General features: G+C 38.3%; 1 protein-coding gene across 9 annotated transcripts in view; it reads right to left on the reverse strand.

The window, feature by feature from the left end:
• The window catches only part of PSD3 (pleckstrin and Sec7 domain containing 3), a 460884-nt gene that overhangs the window by 85027 nt on the left and 355654 nt on the right, over positions 1–20203 (reverse strand). For all 9 annotated transcript variants that reach the window (XM_012785047.2, XM_012785050.2, XM_012785051.3 and 6 more), the window contains one exon: positions 2495–2688. In XM_012785047.2, the coding sequence (XP_012640501.2) occupies positions 2495–2688 (194 nt within the window). The remainder of the gene's footprint in view (positions 1–2494; positions 2689–20203) is intronic.

Consider the following 20203-nt stretch of genomic DNA (forward strand, 5'->3'; position numbering starts at 1 on the left):
ACCCACTGTTAGGAAGTGAATCAATGAAAAGATGCTCATGGTTTAACTTTGTTATCGTTGTCTAGCAGGATGCAGTGCATACTCTGAATCACTGAAAGCTGTTTTACTTTCTTTTTTGCCTTTTCTTGAACTGGCATTTTAAAAAGCAGTTCTGTTTTTCACTTCTAGTACTTTACATGAAATATATCAGATGCAGTTGGCTCTCCATATCTGTGGGTTTCTGCATCCATGATTCAACCAACCACAGATCAAAAATATGTGAAAAATAATTATACTGAATATGTACAGACTTTTTCCCCTGTCATTATTCCCTAAACAATACAATGTAACAAGTATTACATAGCATTTACATAGTAGTAGGTACTGTAAGTTAATCAAGAGATGATTTTAAAGTATATGGGAGGATGTGCGTAGGTTATATGCAAATACTACATCATTTTATATCAGGGATTTGAGCATCCTTGGATTTGGGTATCTGTGGGAGGTCCTAGAACCAATCCCACACAGATACTGAGGGACAATTATGTTTCTATATTTTTCATTTAACCTATAGATTGAAGTTCCATCCATACCTGACTAAGGGGAGTGAACACAGCCAACAAAAATCGTAGCCTTGGAGACAAAAGCTGCAGCTGGACACAGCATGCTGCAGAGAGATAAGGATATTTGTGGTTGTAAAAGGAAAATGGTACTGTGTCTGGCAAAAGCATTGTTCAGTGTTTTGAGAAAGGTAGCACTGGAAACAAAGAGATGGGTATCTATTGTTTTGACTGCCAAGAACAACTCCCTTTCTGTAAGACCTGTATCTTACTGTCTCTTTCCTCTTGCTATTGCCAGCAAGTGGGTGCTGCCAACCACAGTATTCCATCTACTCAGTCCTATCACTTAGAATCCTGTCCTAGAATGTACTAAGTTAGAAGTTAGGGAAGAGGAGGATCCTCTTTGGTGTCAAAATCAAACACATGATCTACAGTGCTGTGAATAACCATGTGTGAAGAGCGCCATTTCAGAGAATAATGTTGACATGCAAAATACTGCAAAGACAGGAATTGAGAATGTGTCCCGGCGACAATCCTTCATCTCCAAGTGTGCCCTTTTTCTAAGATAGTTTGACTTGCTGCCACTTGTAACTACAAGAACCTTGATACAACATTGTTAGAGAAAATTAAGAGTCTAGTAAGCTAGTATATAAGGCTGCGGTCCCCAACCCCTGGGTTGGTACCAGTCTGTGGCCTGTTAGCAACCGGACCACACAGCAGGAGGTGAGCAGCAGGCAAGTGAGCAAAGCTTCGTATGTATTTATGGTTGCTCCTCATCGCTCACATCTGCCTCCTGTCAGATCAGTGGTGGCATCAGAGTCTGCATTACGGTGAGTTGTATAATTATTTCATTATCAATTGCAATACAATAATAGAAATAAAGTACACAATAAATGTAATGTGCTTGAACCATCCCAAAACCATCCCCCAAGTTGCCAGTCCATGGAAAAATTGTCTTCCATGAAACCAGTCCCTGATGCCAAAAAGGTTGGGGACCACTGATATAAGGTACATAAGAAATATGGTGGAGGTACTCCTAAAGAACGGGGAAGCATCAAGAAACTCACTCAGCATTGTAAGTCAATGCCAAAGCCACTCCACTGCAATGTTTCTCTTTACTGCAGCCTAACAGAATCTAACACATTAAGAAAAAGTGCCCTGCCACAGATAGAAACAGCGGTCCTATCCATCCGTTCACTCCATGTCTGGTTTTGTAGGTAGGGAGGGACTCCATAGGGGTTTATCCTGCTAATTTTGAGCATACATGTCAGCTTATGCTACCCTGTTCAACTATATCAAATTGCTATTTCACTCTATGCATAGATGATTCTAACCACATAAACATACTCTGTTCCTCTCAAACTTCAAACACCATTATCTATCAGAAAATAATCACATCTCACACTTCACAGAGAAATCAGAAGCCATCCAGTGGGGCTCCTTCAATTTCTCAATGCTCATTATACCATGCTTTCCTACATCTGACCTATCTCACCAATGGCCAATCACTCCACATGTGCTTTGAATCTTAATTCCCTCCTTAGTCCCCACTTTGTGTCTAGAACATTATAAACATTGATTTTTCTATGTGTTGTAAATTTAATCTTTCCCTTGACTACCAGAAATAAAAACTCCACGAAGACAGGGACCTTGTCCATCCTTATCCACTACTATATTTTTGGTGCCTACCATTATAGGAAGTCAGTATTATTTGTTGAGAGGTGAACATAAGAAATTTTCTCTTTCTGAAGCTTGGGAACTCTACTTAGAGATGATCAGGCACCACACAGGATTTCTGATTTAGGGTTAGAGACCTTATCAGACTTCACAAACACTTCTCTAGATAAACATACAGTTTTTCTTCATCTTTGACTTTATTTTGGATAAATTAACTTTCAACCTTGAGCCTAAAGATGAAATAAATGAAATAGAAAATGACAACGAATGATGCTTACTCTTCTTTCCATCCATATCTGCATGGATTTTCCGAGCCAAGAATCCACTCTTGTACACAGCAGCATTTGGGTCATGAGGAATGTCCAAAAAAGGGTTGGTAGTACTCCCAATTCGACTGATGGTCTTGGGATGTGTTCCATTAGCCTTCTCATCAGTACCTTCTGAAGGAGACTTTTTTTTCTCTTCATCATCTCTAAAATGGAGAAAGCACAAAGACTGAGCCAGGTATCTACCACAATATTCAATAAAAAGTTATTTGGTGTAAATAACTACCTTTATTCTAATGGTCTCTCACTCTTTGTAACAACTACCATTTAATAAATGTCTTCTAGATGCCAGATATTGATTTTTGAAAGACTGATATTAGTATCCTCAATTACAGATAAGGAATAGACTCAGTGAGCTTAAATAAATGTGTAAGTCCACAGATTTAGTAATCAAAAGGAAAGACAATGATGGTATAATATAAAATCTCTATTGCCTCTGTTCTTTCTACCCATGACAATGTCTTCATGTTTCTCTTTTTTCAAGTAGGTGGGAATTTTGTTTTTGTTTTTTTGACAAGGATCATGATTTTGACTTATCTTTTCTGCAGGGTCTAGCATAGTGCTGGGCATACAGAAAACAATGATAGATTAAGCACAATAAATAATGTTGAACTCTATCTACCAAATAATCAGGCTAATCCCTAATATCAAAAACCTAGGTAAAGCTACCAGCAGATTAGGATGGTGATGCCATACACAGTGCTTTGGATGCCATAGCTACTACTTTCCCAACCAACATAAAAGTGTGGGTACCCTATAGGCTGTTGAGAGACAAAAATTCCTAATTACCTGACCCCTTTTCTGAATCCTCGTTCCTTTAAGCATGTAAATTTAAACCTGAGATCACAGTGTACATTACGTATGAAGGAGGCAGAAAATGCATGGTCATATTCAGTTAATAAAGAGGAAGGAAGACTACAGGAATGTTAACAAGCTCGGATCTATATTACTGGAGAGCAAGACACCATGACAACAACATCTCTCTTAGTTCAGCTGTTTTAATATCCTTAATCACTTCTGAGTTCACTGGTTTTTTTTTTTTTTTTTTTTTTTTTTTTTGAGACAGAGTCTCGCTTTGTTGTCCAGGCTAGAGTGAGTGCCGTGGCGTCAGAGCTCACAGCAACCTCAAACTCCTGGGCTCGAGTGATCCTTCTGCCTCAGCCTCCCGAGTAGCTGGGACTACAGGCATGCGCCACCATGCCTGGCTAATTTTTTATATATATATCAGTTGGCCAATTAATTTCTTTCTATTTATAGTAGAGACGGGGTCTCGCTCTTGCTCAGGCTGGTTTTGAACTCCTGACCTTGAGCAATCCGCCCGCCTCGGCCTCCCAAGAGCTAGGATTACAGGCGTGAGCCACAGCGCCCGGCCCTGAGTTCACTGTTTATTAAACTTTATGGAATGTTTCTAAAAACTTCAACCAAAATAACCACCACCAAAATATACTTTAAACTAATCACAAAATTAGTAATTATCAGAAGTATTTGATGATGAGGTGATCAGAGAAAACCAGACTTTTTCTTCTCTACTGGTATTTTATAAGCAATAAATATATTTTAAACTAATCACAAAATTAGTAATTATCAGAAGTGTTTGATGATAATGTGATCAGAGAAAAACAGACTTTTTCCCTCCATTGGTATAATTGGGAGATATGTGAAAATAAAGCTGGACTCTCAGACATCAATATTTCACTTTTGAAAGAATTTTAGACTTGCAAAGATAGTACCCAAAGTTCCCATATGCCTAGCCTCCCCTAATGTTAGCATCTTATATAAACATAGAACTCTCAAAACTAAAAAATTAACATAAGTGCAGTACCATGAGTTAAACTTCAGACTTTATTCACATTTTGCCAGTTTTTTTATTTTTTTTATTTTTATTTTTCCTATTCCAGGATCCTACCCATTATCCTACAGTGCATTTAGTTGACACGTCTCCCTGGTTTCTTCTAGACTGCGACAGTCCTAAGTCTTCCCTTGCCCTTTGTGACCTTGGCACTTTGAAGAATACTGGTCAGTTATCTTGCAGAATACCCTTAATTTAGGCTTGTCTGATGTTTCCTCTTGATTAGGTTGAGGTTATGCATTTTGGAGGAAGGAACCCCATAAATGATGCCCCTTTCTCAGTGCATCAGATCCAGGGGATACTAACCAAGATCACTTGGATAAGGTAGCGTCTGACAGGTTTCTTTACTGTAAAGCTACTATTTCTCTTTGTAAATGTTTTGGGGGAGTTATTTTGTAACTATGCAAATTCTCCTTTACATTTTGCCCACTAACTTTAACATTCATTAGTGGATTTTGCAATAATCATTACTGTCATGATTTAATAGGTCCCTCATTTATTCTATAGTCATTAATTGAAATTCTTCTGTAAGTATGGACACATGGATATTTATTTCATTCTTTGGATTATAATACTACTATGGTTATTTAACTTGTTGCACAAATTTTCCTAGCTCTGGACTTTGGGAGTTCTAATCAGGTATGCTCCTATGACCTATGAACACGCCTCATCTTTTTAAGTACTTCCTTACTTTCGGGTATTACAAGATACCTACAAACTCACCTTGAATTTTCTTTGTCCCAGCCCTGAAATCAACCACTTCTCTAAAGAGTCCTGGTTCTTCTTATTGGAGAATGGTATTTAGAAAACAAATCTAAGAGCTAGGTGTGCTAATCACTTCAAGGTCCTCTCAACAGACAGAGCGAGGAAAATATAGTCATATGCCATATTAGCAATGTTTTGGTCAAAGACAACAGTATAGAGTACACAACAGTGGCCCTAAGATTATGATGGAGTTGACAAATTCCTATTGTCTAGTATTTACTATTTTTTTCAACATTATTTTAGAGTGTACTCTTTCTACTTATAGTTAACTGTAAAACAGCCTTAGACAGGTCCTTCATGAGTCATTCCTGAGGAAGTCATTGTTATCATAGGAGATGACAGCTCCATGTGTGTTAATACCCCTGAAGACCTGTCAGTGGGCCAAAACGTGGAGGTGGACGGCAGTGATATTGATGATCGTGACCTTGTGTAGGCCGTAGGCTAACTTCTGTGTTTATGTCTCCATTTTTAACCAAAAAGTTTAAAAAGTGAAAAAATAAATTTTAAAAATAGAAAAGAGCTTAAAGAATAAGGAGATAATGAAGAAAAATATTTTTGTACATTTGTACAACATGTTTGTGTTTTAAGTGCTACTACAAAAGAGTCAAAAAGTGCTAAATTTTTTTTTTAAAGTTTACAAATTAGTTATAGCAAGCTAAGGTTAATTTACAATTGATGAAAAATGAAAAAAAATAAATTTAGTGTAGCCCAAGTGTATAGTGTTTATAAAATCTATAGTAGTGTACGGTAATGTCCGAGGCCTTTACATTCACTCACCACTCACTCGCTGACTCACCCAGAGCAAGTTCTAGTTTTGCAAGCTCCATTTATGGTAAGTCCTCTAAACGTGGTACAATTTTTTATCTTTTATACTACGTTTTCATTATACCTTTTTTATGTTTAAATACGTCTTGACACACAAATACTTACCACTGTGTTACAACTGCCTACGGTATTCAGTACAGTAATACGCTGTACGGGTTTATAGCCTAGGTGCATAAGTAGGCTATACCATCTAGGTTTGTTTAAGTGCGCTCTACGATGTTTACATAACAATAAAATCACCTAATGATGCATTTCTTAGGACATATCACTGTTGAGTGACACATGGCTGCATATATAAGTATATCCATGCATATATACATCTCTATTTGTTTATGTATCCACCCATCCATCCCCATGAGCTTATACTGATACCTCCAAACCCAAGCCAGCACCACAAGGTTCATTCCACCCTTCCCCTTTTCTTATTTGTACTTCTTCAACAGTGAGAAACCTGGCTTTCATTATCTACAACATATTCATTTATTGTTCAACCATAGTAAACATATAAACTAGCTTCAGAATTGCTAGCCCATGTCTCTGTGAGGAACAAATTTCTACTAGAGTACAGTGTTTATGTACAGTTCTTCTGTTGTAAAGCATTCAGTCAAAATACTGTTTTCCAAAGTGATCAGGTCAGCTCCTATCTTCTTCACCCTCTCCACGATGGTTATGTGGAGAACATATTCCTTTCTTATAGTCTGAATTCCATCGTGTATTTCCCACATCCAGGCTGATGTTTAGAAATACACATTTTGAAAAATGTGCTTCTTGTGATACATGGTTTTATGGATTGAGATAATATATTAAAAACATGTAGTCACTACAACAACAACAAATAGAACAGTCTCATCACCCCAAAAATTCCTTTGTGCAGCTCTTTTAGTCAACTCCTCTTCCCCACCAATCTCCAGCAACTGTCTCCTATCACCATATAGTTTTGCCTTTTCCAGAATGGCATATATAAATGGTTTCTTTCACTTGGTAAAATGCATTTAAGATTCATCCATTTTGTTATGTGAATCAACAGTTTGTTCCCTATTATTGTGGACTACTATTTCATTTTATAGATACATTAGTTTGCTTATTCATCTATTGAAAAACATCCAGGGTTGTTTCTAGTTCTATCTTTTATTTTCATAACGAAGAATTATTTGTGGCTGCAACTAACACAATAATAAATATATAAAAATCCAAGACTACCAACCTTTCATAGATTAGAATCAATCCAGAAGATTTCTATCCTTTAAATGGATTATTCTACTTTTACCATTAAGATTCAGTACTGTTAAAGCCCACAACTAACATCATACTCAATAGTGAAAGGTTGAGCACTTTTCCTCTAAGATCAAGAAAAAGACAAACATGCCCCATCTCACCAATTCTGTTCAACACAGTTCTGGAAGTTCTAGCAAGATTAGGCAATAAAAAAAAATAGGAGGAATTGAAATTGTCTCTGCTTGCTGTTGACATCTTATTTATAGAAAACACTAAAGACTTTTCCCTAAAATTATTAAAACTGGTAAACTCAGAAAAGTTTCATGTTACAAAATCATCATACAAAAATAAGTTGTGTTTTTATACACTAACAGCAAACTATTCCAACATGAAATTAAGAAAACAGCCTAATTCACAATAATAGCATTACAAAATACTTAGTAATATATTTAACCAAGGAGGTGAAAGATCTGTACATGTAAAACTATGAAACACTGGTAAAAGAAGTTAAAAAAGACACAAATAAATGGAAAGGTAGTTCTGTTTGTGGATTAGAATTAATACTGTTAAAATGTCAATACTACCCAAAGTGATCTCAAGAGTCAATGTAGTCCCCATTATAATTTCTAGAAAAATATGATCAAGTTACGATGAAGTCATCAGAGTGGGCCCTAATCTGATATGACTGGGATATCCTTATTAAAGGGGGAAATTTAGACACAGATGGACACATACAGAAGGAAGAACCCCGCAGCTACAAGAAGCTCGGAGAGAGCATGGAAGAGATTCTTCCTCACAGCCCTCAAGAGGAACCAACCCTGTTGGCACCTTGATCTTGGACTTCTACCCTCTAGAACTATGAGACAATACATTTGTGTTTTTTAAGTCACTCTGTTTGCAGCATTTTGTTATAGAAGTCATAAGAAACTAATAGATCCTACCTCATCCCTGCTTCTGATTAATTTGATCACTTTTGCAGGTGGGGGTGTACCCTAGTGAAGAAAAATCAGGACATGTGGGTCTGAGTACTTGGTCTCCCACAAACTCTACTCTGATCTTGAGTAAGCTACAGTATCTCTCAAGGTCTTGGTATCAACATATGCAAAATTCAAGGCTTGGTCCAAATCAGTAAATACAAGCCATTCAAAGCCTGTCATGGGAGTAGGAGCCCAGTAAGAGCAGGAAGGTCTCTGGATCCCTACTACTTTCAACAATATAACTCCTTTAAAAAGGCTGTGGTCTTGAATCCATTCTAGTTCTCATATCCCAGGATTATAGGACTCTGTAGATACAGACCAAGGCATAAACACAAGACAAGACTGGGAAATTTCATGTATCTCCATGGCAGTTGACCCTAAACAGAAAATGATGCTGGTAAGTTTAGGCCAAATGTCACAAAAAAGACTCTCCCCTCTGATACAGGGCACATGCCCAAACCTGGCTAGGGAATGGGGTAAGCCTAAAGCACCAAACTCCACCTTGAACTTGTAGTCATTACCATGATCATCGTAACTTATATTTCTGATGTCACAACAAGCCTAAAAGCTAGATGTTACCATCTCAGGGAAAAACCAAGGTCCAGACAGGTGAAAGAACCCACGAAGGCAGGACCCATGGTAAGTGGCCACCTTACGAGACTCCGTGGGGCCTCCCTGATTCCAAATATCATGACCAGGAACACGCGTGTGGAGCACAGCAAGCAGCAGAGGCCACGCCCTCATTCTCCTTCAGGAAGTAAATGCTTGGAAACTGGTGTCCCTCTGGTCAGGGTGGGCTGAGCAGTGATCAGAAGGAGCTTTTGGTCACCAGATTGTGTGCTGGGCAGTGGTGATATCACGATGATTAAGACCCCGTGAGGGACTTGTAATCAAGCAGGGGAAACAGACACACAAAATAATGAGAACACATTTTTTAAAAAATAGTATAATTATGCCACAACAGATGTATGTACAAAGCAGTATAGGATCAGAGAGGAAGGAAGAGTCCATATCAAATATGCTAAATTACAAATACAAAGAATCTTTTTGGCTGATGGAAACGGGGTGATAGATTGTGGTAATTGTTAAAACAACTCTGTAAAGTTACAACAGAACACAAACATGGAATTGTACACTTAAGTGGGTTACGTTCATGGTATGTAAATTATACCTCAATAAATCAGTCCAAAAAATAAAAAGTGAACGTGGTGGTTGAATGTAGGAGCAGAACACTAAGGTAGATACCATCTCAATATTGTGATCAGATGATTGTTAGAAAATAACATGAAGAATGAGATTCTAAAAAATGTGCTGATTTATCATGGGGTTTCTATTATAACACATCATATTATGCCACGAGGCAGGCTGAGTTTAAAATGGATCTTTGTCACTTACCAGAAATAAAAAATTAAAAAAGCATGTAGTTAAATTTAAAAATTCTGGTGAAAATATGAATTACATTTTATTTTCTAAAAATACCTTATGTTGACACAGGCATCTTATTAAATATAAAAAAGAGACTACACTTTCATATAAAATGTTAAGCTCTGTCACTAGCCCCTCAGTATCAAGAAAAATGCGGCCAGATGTGAGGGAGACGGTGACTAGAAACTTGGCTTTCTTAATAAAGGTTCTGATTGTGTGTACATTGAATGCAGTATGCTTTCAAACTAAGACAAACTTAGTCATGGAAGTTTATTTGGTTTTAAAAAAAAAAGTTTTTGGAAATACAATGAAGTCAAGCCAGATGTTAGGTGTTTCCAAAAGGTCTACTGGGAAATTTTTAATGAGCAACTAAAAATAACTTCCTTCAGGATTATAGATCTGCCTAGTTAAATTTTTCTCACCTTCTGAAAATGCGTGTATGTGAGTATAATAAAATGTACAAACACACTAATACTCAATGAAATCGAAACAATTATTGTCTAAAATATTCAAGAAACTATATTAGTCATTGCATACAGAAGTCATTTATATTATTGTATTTCTTCTTGTATCATTCTTTATCAAACATCAAAGGCTTAGCAATTATAATAGATATAAAATTCTATATGATCAGCTTATTAGGAAAAATACTTTCTTTACATCCCAGCCTCCATAATTCTTTGTACCTCGGTAATTCTAAAATTGCTTTAGGACAAGTAGGCTACTAACATTATAATCACATTCCATCTGCTCACCAACCTGTCTGTCCTGCATATTCTGAAGCTGAAGATAATGTGAACCAAAGAACAATATTTGTAAATAACATCACTTTCATCATCTTTAGAAATATTAAAACTGTTTTCACAATAAAATCCTTAAAAATTCTAAGTCACGTCAATCTCGTCATTGAGAGAGATGGCATTTACACCTACAGCAAACAACTCATTGTCAGTTTTTTATTTTTCATTTTTTTTTTTAATTTGCCCCCTGAAAGCTAAGAACTTGGCTGCAAATCTTTCCAGGTTCCTATACACCTGAGTATGGCATACTTGAGATGGTTGAGAAAAACAAATACTTAAATGTTAAGTGTGAGCTAGATTGAATGTTAAGTATGAGCTATGATTAAGGTTCTTGAAATTACATTTCACAGAGCTGTCCTAGTCCAGTTTGTGTTGCTGTAACAGAATTCCACATACTGAGTAATTTATAATGAACAGATATTTATCTTTTTATAGTTCTAGAGGCTGAGAAGTTCAAAATGGAGGGGCCAGAAGCTGACAAGGGACTCTTCTTACTGCATCATCCCATTGTGGAAGATGGTAGGCCAAGAGAGCACAGGAGAGAAAGAGGGGTGTGGACCTGCTTATAAATAAGAAACCCTCTCCTATGACAACATTAATAGTCCTAATGACCTAATTGTCTGTTATGAAATCCTCCTAACACTGGTGCATTGGAAATTAAGTTTCTGACACATGAACTTTGGGGGATACATTCAAACCAGATCATTCTGCTCCTGAACCCCGGATTCATGTCCTTTTCACATGCAAATACTCTAATTTCATCCCAGTAGGCCCCAAATCTTAACTCCCAACACCAACTTAAAAGTCCAAAGTCTCATCTAAATCAGATGTAGGTCATATTCAAGGCATGACTCATCCTGAGGCAAATTCCCCTCCAGCTCTGAGTCTGTGAAATCAAGTTATGTACTTCCAAAATACTATGGTGGCATAGGCTTAGGATAGACATTTCCTTTCCACAATAGAGAAACAGGCAAGAGGAAAGGAGCCACAGGTCCCAAGTAGTCAAAAACCCAACAGGGAAAACAACATTAAGTCTTAAGACTGGAGAATAATCTCCTTTGACTCGATGTCCTGCATCATAGATATATCGGGACAGGGATTGGGCCCCCAAAGTCTCAGGTAGCCCTGCCCTCTGCAGCTCTCACGGTTTGGAATCTCGTGCCAGCAGTTCTCCCAAGCTGGTAGCTCTATAGTCCTGGAGTCCTGGGAGTGGCCTCACTCCCACTGCTTCACTAGGCATTGCTCTAGTGGGAACTCCCTGCGGTGGCTCTGACTCCACATTTCTGTTCAACCCTATGTTTCCATGAGGCATTGGCCTAGTAGGGGCTCTTCCTGGTGACTCTACCCCGCAATAAGTCTCTGCCTGGGCCAATAGGCTGTCTGTGACATCCTTTGAAATCTAGGTAAAGAAAGCCATGCTCATATAGCTTTTAGAGTCTGCATGCCTGCAGAATTAGCACCAAATGGATGCCACCAAGGTTTATGGCCTGTACCATCTGGAGCAGTGGGCTGAGCTACATCTGGGCCTGCTTAAGCCATGGCTGGGGTGGGTGAGGAACACTGTGCCAGAATGCAGGGAGTAAGATGTGAGGTGGTTGTGGGCAGCTAGTCCATGGAGGGCACCCTGGGCCCATCCCCTGAAACCATTCTGCCCTCCTAAAGCTCTGGGTCTATGATGGAAAGGGCAGCCCTGAAGATCTTTGAAATGTGTTGTGTTATTCTCCCATTTGGTCTTGGGATCTTGATAACCCCTCATATCCATACTAATATACTTGGTCAAAACCTTCGTTTGCTTTCCCAAATATGCTTTTCCATTTTTACATGGCCAGGCTGAAAAATTTCAAAACCTTTCCATTCTGCTTCTCCTTTAATTATGAATTCTATCTTTAAGTCATTTCTTTCCTCTCATATCTTACTGTATGTGGTTAAAAGCAGCCACATAGCTCCTTCAATATTTTGCTTAGAAATTTCTTCCATTGATATCTTATTAGTTTATTGTTCATAAATTCTGCCTTCCATAAAGTCCTTGGGCATGGACACAATTTAGTTAATCTCTTTACAACTTTATAATAAGGACTGCCTTTACTTCAGTTTCTAGTACCTTGTTCTTCATTTCCATGTGAGACCTCATCAAAATGGCCTTTACTGTCCATATTTCTACTAATATTCTGGTCATGACTACAAAGGTAATGTCTAAGATGTTCCTTAGTTTCTTATCTTCTTCTGAGCCCTCGGTAAATTGCCCTCAATGCTCCACTTATTGTAACATAGTATTTCTAGCATTTACTTCAAAACTGTTCTTGCCTCTAGGCCTTACCCAATTCCAAAGTCCCTTCCACATTTTCAGGTTACTTATTGGTACTAATCTTCTGTCCTACTCAGTTTTTTGTTGCTATAACAGAATTCCACAGACTGGGCAATTTATGAAGAACAGACATTTACTTCTTACAGTAATGAAGATGGGGAAGGCCAAAGTCAAGGTGCCTGAATCTTGTATCTGACCCCTTCATTGTGTCATCACATGGCGGAACGTGGGAGGGCAAGAGAAAGAGAGAACAAGAGGGGTTTGAACTCACTTTCATAACAAAATCACTCTCATGATAACTAACCCACTCTCATGATGACATCAATCCCTTCAAGAGGGCAAAGTCCTTATGACCTCATCATTAGATATATGATATATATATATTAGATATATGATATATATATGTATGTATATTTTATATATATATATGGAGAGAGAGAGAGAAAGAGACAGAGAGAGAGAGAGAGAGAGAGAGAGAGAGAGAGAGAGAGATTATTGCATGGGGGATTAAATTTTTAGGACATGAACTTTGTGAGAACACACTGAAACCATAGTAAGAGTCAACTCTAATTCTAGCCACTGAAATTTTCCTTCCTTTAAACACCAAACTCCAGATTAATCCACATTCAATATAGTTTTTAGCTAACAATTAAAAATATTTGATTGCAAAAAATTCTAATAGCTAAAAACATTTTAAATGGTATCGGTTCTCTAGCTCACTATTTCCTTTAATGGTCAATTTTTCATAACTATGGTATTTTTTCTTATATTTAATGCATGTTCACTGAAAATATATATATACACACACATGTATAAAACAATGAAACCAATAATATTCTGTTAACAGAAGAAATAATGATGTTCATAACTGGGAAAGAGCTTTATTTCTCATAAAGGGTTGCAGCCTGAGGGTGGCCATTTTGACAGGCTGGAAAGTAGGGCCCCTGGCCATGAGCCAAGAACATGTGCTTTGAGGTAGGGACAATGGTAACAGGAATGTATACTGAGAGGGATGGTCAAACATACATATTTAATAAGCTATGAGAAGTCATTAATATTTATGAAAAGAGAAACATGAGCCTGTGCAATGGAACTTTCTGCCCTTTCACAGGGTCCATGTTCAGACATGGCTGCCCTCTATGTCAAAAAGGTGAATCGAGGACACAAAAAACCTCTGCGTGTGCCTCACAGACTGATTAAAACCACCTCATGATTGGTGGTCTTTTATCAGAAAAGAATGCTGGTCTGGCCCTTAGGAAGAAAAGCCTGAAGGCTGTTAGCAAGGGAGGGGTAAAATGATGCATGTCTAACGTCCCGTCCCATCATGGCTGGGAACTAAGTTTTAAGGTTTCTTTGGTGTCCCCTTGACTGAGAGGAGGAGGTGTGTTCAGTCAGTAGGGTGCTTAGGATTTTGTTGTTAGGAATCTGAGTATAGTCCACGATACAGCAATGACACTGGGAACAATATCTTACTCTAGTATTTCAATGAGGCACAAGGTATAGCTAGAAAGTAAGTTTAATAGTATGAACATCCCAAATGGAGAACTAGGTTTTATTCCTTCTTTCTAGTCAAATGTTTCATATAAATAGTTTTATAAATTTTTCCATGGTGAGTTCTCTCTGCCCATGACTCCTAATGCCTACCATCGAATCTCTCTCCCTACACACTCAATTTACTGTTTATGTATTTACAGTATCTGCCGTATCTATAACCACTGTCCAACTTACAGCAACCTTTCTTTGCCGTATGTTTCTCATTAGTAATTGTTACCAATCTACAGATGGCTATTTTGAAGTTTAAAATGAAAATTACTTTTGTTTTAAAATATCCACACGGATGTCTTGATTCCAAATAACTTGTTTGATCAAGAGAGTTTTCCTTCATGTGCTTGTATCTATTATTAAGTCCAGCAATCCCATTGCGAGGCATCTACCCAAAAGATCTAATGACACTCTACAAAAAAGACACCTGCACTCGAATGTTTATAGCAGCACAATTCATAATTGCAAGGCTGTGGAAACAGTGCCCATCAATACAAGAATGGATTAATAAAATGTGGTATATGTATACCATGGAGTACTATTCAGCTCTAAGAAACAACAGTGATATAGCACATCTTATATTTTCCTTGTTAGAGCTGGAACCCATACTACTAAGTGAAGTATCCCAAGAATGGAAAAACAAGCACCACATATACTCACCAGCAAACTGGTATTAACTGAGCAGCACCTAAGTGGACACATAGGTACTCCAGTAATAGGGTATTAGGCAGGTGAGAGGGGGGAGGGGGGCAAGTATATACATACATAATGAGTGAGATGTGCACCATCTGGGGCATGGTCATGCTGGAGACTCAGACTTGTGGGGGGAGGGGGGAAAGGGCATTTATTAAAACCTTAAGATCTGTACCCCCATAATATGCCAAAAAAAAAAAGAAATACTATTCTGGTTAACAATTTCATATATCTAGATTCACTAGGGCATTAAGAAAATAAAGTTACATATAACAACTCATTGCAAAAAAGGAATTAATATGGGTTATATTTTTTTAAGGAAATAAAATAATTTTATCTTAAGGTAGAAAATATATTTTTTTTTTTTTTTTTTGAGACAGAGTCTCGCTTTGTTGCCCAGGCTAGAGAAAATATTTTTTTTTTTTTTGAGACAGAGTCTCGCTTTGTTGCCCAGGCTAGAGTGAGTGCCGTGGCGTCAGCCTAGCTCACAGCAACCTCAAACTCCTGGGCTCGAGTGATCCTTCTGCCTCAGCCTCCCGGGTAGCTGGGACTACAGGCATGCACCACCATGCCCAGCTAATTTTTTTTTTTTTATATATATATATCAGTTGGCCAATTAATTTCTTTCTATTTATAGTAGAGACGGGGTCTCGCTCTTGCTCAGGCTGGTTTTGAACTCCTGACCTTGAGCAATCCGCCCGCCTCGGCCTCCCAAGAGCTAGGATTACAGGCGTGAGCCACAGCGCCCGGCCTAGAGAAAATATTTTAAATAAGAGTTGGGAGCACCCTTTTCTTTTTTTATATTGTAGCATATTATGGGGGTACAAATGTTAAGGTTACATATATTGCTCATGCTCCCCCTCCCCCCTTGAGTCAGGGCTTCAAGCGTGTCCATCCCTCAAACGTTCCACCTCTTACTCTTTGTGTTTGTAGATACCCATCCCCTCCTCCCCCCTCCTACCTGTCCGACACCCGATAAATGTTATTCCTATATGTCCACTTAGGTGTTGATCCGTTAATACCAATTTGCTGGTGAGTACATGTGGTGCTTGTTTTTCCATTCTTGAGATACTTCACTTAGTAGAATTCCAGCTCTGTCCAGGAATATACAGGAGGGGGAGCACCCTTTTCTTTATGCTACAGGTTTAAATCTTATATATATATACATAAGGAATTTCAATTTTTATTCATGGATGATTTTAATTTTGGCAAATAAAAAATTAAGGAAAAATGCAACAAAAAAAAAACATACAAACTTAAATGAAAGGCAACAAATTGCATTCCAAAGTGGAAGGTGGTACAACCAAATCAGTCTAAATTAATAGAAAAACTCTCTGGTGAAAATGAAACTATTTGTCCTTTTGATATGGCCATTTCCTATACAGCCATCACTGAGTTCACATTTTAATTAATATGCATTATTACCCAAAGTGAAATTAGAATCGATACTGAGTTAAGGAAAATATGAAAAGGGAAACAATGAAAGCAAAAGAGCTCTAGAAGAGTTCTTTTCTTGGAAAGAGTTTTTTAGAGATTACACAGCAAAGAGACTTTGGAAGTAGTTACCAACTCCAGATTCAGACCCTTGGGCTGGATCCAGAATTAAAGTACCCACATAAAAGACAAAATAATAGTTATCCCATCACCTCTCTCTAACCTTCCTCAATACTACACACAGACACACACGCTCACGTGTACACGCTAACAGGCAGTATTAAACACAACACCAAAGAAGTGGGAGGGAAATGTTAAGAAAGTTTCCTCTACTCCTTCCTTTCAGCAAATCAGCCAATAAATAGGCAGCACCAATCTGAAAAGACCAGCTATGATTAAAGTCCACAATAAAGGAAGGATGAAGAAGCCAAATAATGAACGGCCATATTAAAAACCACACTTTTTAAAACTCAAGGCTATCATAACCAGGACCAGAAGAACAGAAGGATCCCAGTGTGCTACGGCTCCACCTAATGAGCCAGAACAATTTAATATGTGAGGGCAGACAGGAGACAGTTTGACTTACTAGCAAAGATAGCAAAGGATTTCCACTGCTTTGGTTATACAATGAGTCATAGGGCAAGATGAAACAGCAAAGATTGTTCCACACGCAAGGCTGTGAGATGCTTTTTCACAGTTAAAAAGAACAAATATGCAAAATGATAAGCAAAGCCAACGCCGCTGTAACCCAAACACTGAGAGTACGGGGGAAATCAGCGGCTCATTACTCACACTAGTTTTATCGTATCTTAATTAAAGTGAGGCTGGATACATAAATTTTTAATATTTTTCGAGACCAGATGTGTTAGCCTGTTTTGTGTTGCCACAAAGCAAATACCCAAGGCTGGGTAATTTATAAAGAAAAGAGGTTTATTCGGCTCATGGTTCTGCAGACTTTATAAGAAAGATCACATCAGCACCTGCCTCTGGTGAGGGTTTCAGGGAGCTTGCAAATCAAGACAGAAGGCAAAGGGGGAGCAGGTGTGTCACACGATGAGAGGAGGAGCAAGAAGAGAGAGGGAGTAAGGGGTGCCCAGCTCTTTTAAACAGCCAGCTCTCAAGTGAACTAATACAGTGAGAACATACTCATCTTGGAGAGGGCACCAAGCCATGCATGAGGGATCTACCCACATGACCCAAACACCTCCCACCAGGCCCTTCATTTAACGCTAGGGATTGAATTTCAACATGATGTTTCGAGGGGCCAAACATCCAAATCACATCCCCAGGGTAAGGGAGATTTGTTGTAATTCCTAAATACTGTTGTACAAAAACGACAAAAAACATGGGGTCGAAAGGTAGGAAGAGAAGATTATTAATTTTCCTAATGAGTAATATGGCACTTATTTTCCCATTTTTGTTAATTGTTTTATTTTCTGAAGATCTTCATGCAGCTCAATTTTAAACAACTCTAACATAAGTTATAAACTCCCATATCTACCTCAACTTACCTCATCCTATCCCATTATAGTCAGAGAGATTAATTACTACTTATTTTATCACTTAGAATGTAAATTTTCTTAAGGCCAAAAAACAGGCCTTAATGACTTATATACTTTTATTCTCCCCAAATTCCCAGCATACTGCATAGTATGAAGTACTAGCTCAACAAATAGATGCTTTACAAATAATAAACAATTGAGCCAAGGAACTTGGAAAGACATGTCTTACTCATATTTGTATCTAGGGCATCACCCTGGGCCAGGAACAGAAGCTGCTGTTTAAGACTAAGGAATGAATGATCCTTGTTACCTAACTTGCTTGAAGGAAAAACACTAGCAAATCTATGAACATTTAATGAGACTAACAAATTGTTATAAAACTCTTAATTTGCACTGTATTAAAAGCTGGCACAGAAACACTCAGATACAATTCCTGCTCTCCAAACACTTTATAAGACTGTATGGCTACAAAGAAGCCAGGCAACATGGTGCTGCCATGGGCAGCCAGAACTCTTGGGGACACAAATCCTGGCCTTGCCACCATGCTAGTTGTGCGACTGTGGACCTGCTGCTGAATGCTTCTTGACTTATTTTCCTCATATATGAAATGAGAGCGTTGGACTAAATTTTTTTAAAAGTATAGATACCTTAAAAGAAATATTAAATGGGATTCTAAATATATATTCAAAAAAGATCAAAGTGTAGCTTCTTTGGTCAGTTGAAATAGGCCTGATGCTTGTGGGAGGCAGAACTGGGTTCCCATCAACTTCTCCCTCTCCCCTCAGTCATCAGTGGGGAAGAAACCATAGGGAGGCCCCCGAGTTATCTCCCTGGACTTCTAGAGCTCCATGGAAACAGTTAGAAAACCAATCAACTAAAAACTTCTAAGGTCCCTCCAGTTTGACATTCCATGATTCCATCACTGGATTTCCTCTAAGGTTTTAAAATCAACATCAAGATACCCCCCCATGCAAGTGCTGTAATATATATTGCCCTGCAAATTTTGTAGTAGCATCATCTTTCCTATAACTATTCTCTAAACTACACAATTGTAGTCTTATCTTTTAAGAAACGCAGTTCCTTGCATTATCATTAATATTCTCTCTATAGCTTTTTATGAAGCCTTCATTACATGTAAGTACTATGATCAGCAAAGGAGGAGACAAGGGACACATCCAGACACATATCATTTCCTTAAAGAGCTTACAGTCTAATGGCACATAACTGCAAATAACTGGGGAACAGAAACCCATGGTGTCGTCAGATAAAGTCAAATAGATGCTTAAGGGCTGAGATGATTTCTGGTTGGTAAGATCAGGAAAGACTTCAAGGAAAGAATGTGATATGAACTGGGCTATTAAGGATGGTAGGCTTTGAACACAGAAAGACTGCAGGGATATAGGTTCCAAGCAGAGGTCACTTCAGGAAAGTGGGCAAAAAAGAAGGAAGCCAAGGGACAAGCACAGGGAACTGCACGTAGGGGCAGCTTTGTTGAAACAGGGGCTGTGTGAAGACAATAATGGGGAATAATATGGATTACTAGCAGGATGTGCAAGGCCTAAGTGAAGCATTACAGCACAGAAGAACTTTATACAGGTTCAAGTATAGGAGAAAGACATTAGATAGAGGCTCTTATTAGGAGGCAAAGAGTATGAATGCCTGAAAAAAAAATTAAAGAAGCAGGAATGGCAGCAGGAGCAGAGAAGAAAGGCACTGCTTGGAGCCACTTCTGCAGCAGTAAAGCGGTGGCGTGGGAGGAGCCAACAATGACGCAGAGGCTAAAAGCCAGGTAAGCTGGAAAATGCTGGTGTCATTAACAGAAATGGAGAACACACCACACAGTCTGGAGACAGACAGTGGCATGAGAGACACCCTGCAGGACAATACGAATAGCAAATTGAAACTTTTGAGAAAGAGGACAGAGCTGTATACATATTTAGGAAGAATTTTTACAGAAATGGCAGATGAAGTTGTAAGAATGAATGAGACTGCTGAGAAAGATTATATTGAAAGAAGATAATCTAAGTGTTGACTGCAGGGAGGCACCAACATAAATGGACAAGAGGAAAATGAGTCAGAGAAACAGTGGTTGGAGAGGTACAAGGAGAACTGGGAAAACATGGTCTTATATTATAAATAATTATACCCATGAGCACACATTTATCAAGGAAAAAGCTTAGGTCCTGATCTAAAGGATCACATAAATTGATATCTATCACTGTGTTCTAAAGCAGCAGTCCCCAACCTTTTTGGTACCAGGGACTGTTTTCATGGAAGATAATTTTTCCACGGAAGGGTATGGTTTTGGGATGATTCAAGTGCATTACAT

The sequence above is a fragment of the Microcebus murinus genome, chromosome 24, assembly GCF_040939455.1.
Source record: "Microcebus murinus isolate Inina chromosome 24, M.murinus_Inina_mat1.0, whole genome shotgun sequence".
In the NCBI taxonomy this organism is placed as follows: domain Eukaryota; kingdom Metazoa; phylum Chordata; class Mammalia; order Primates; family Cheirogaleidae; genus Microcebus; species Microcebus murinus.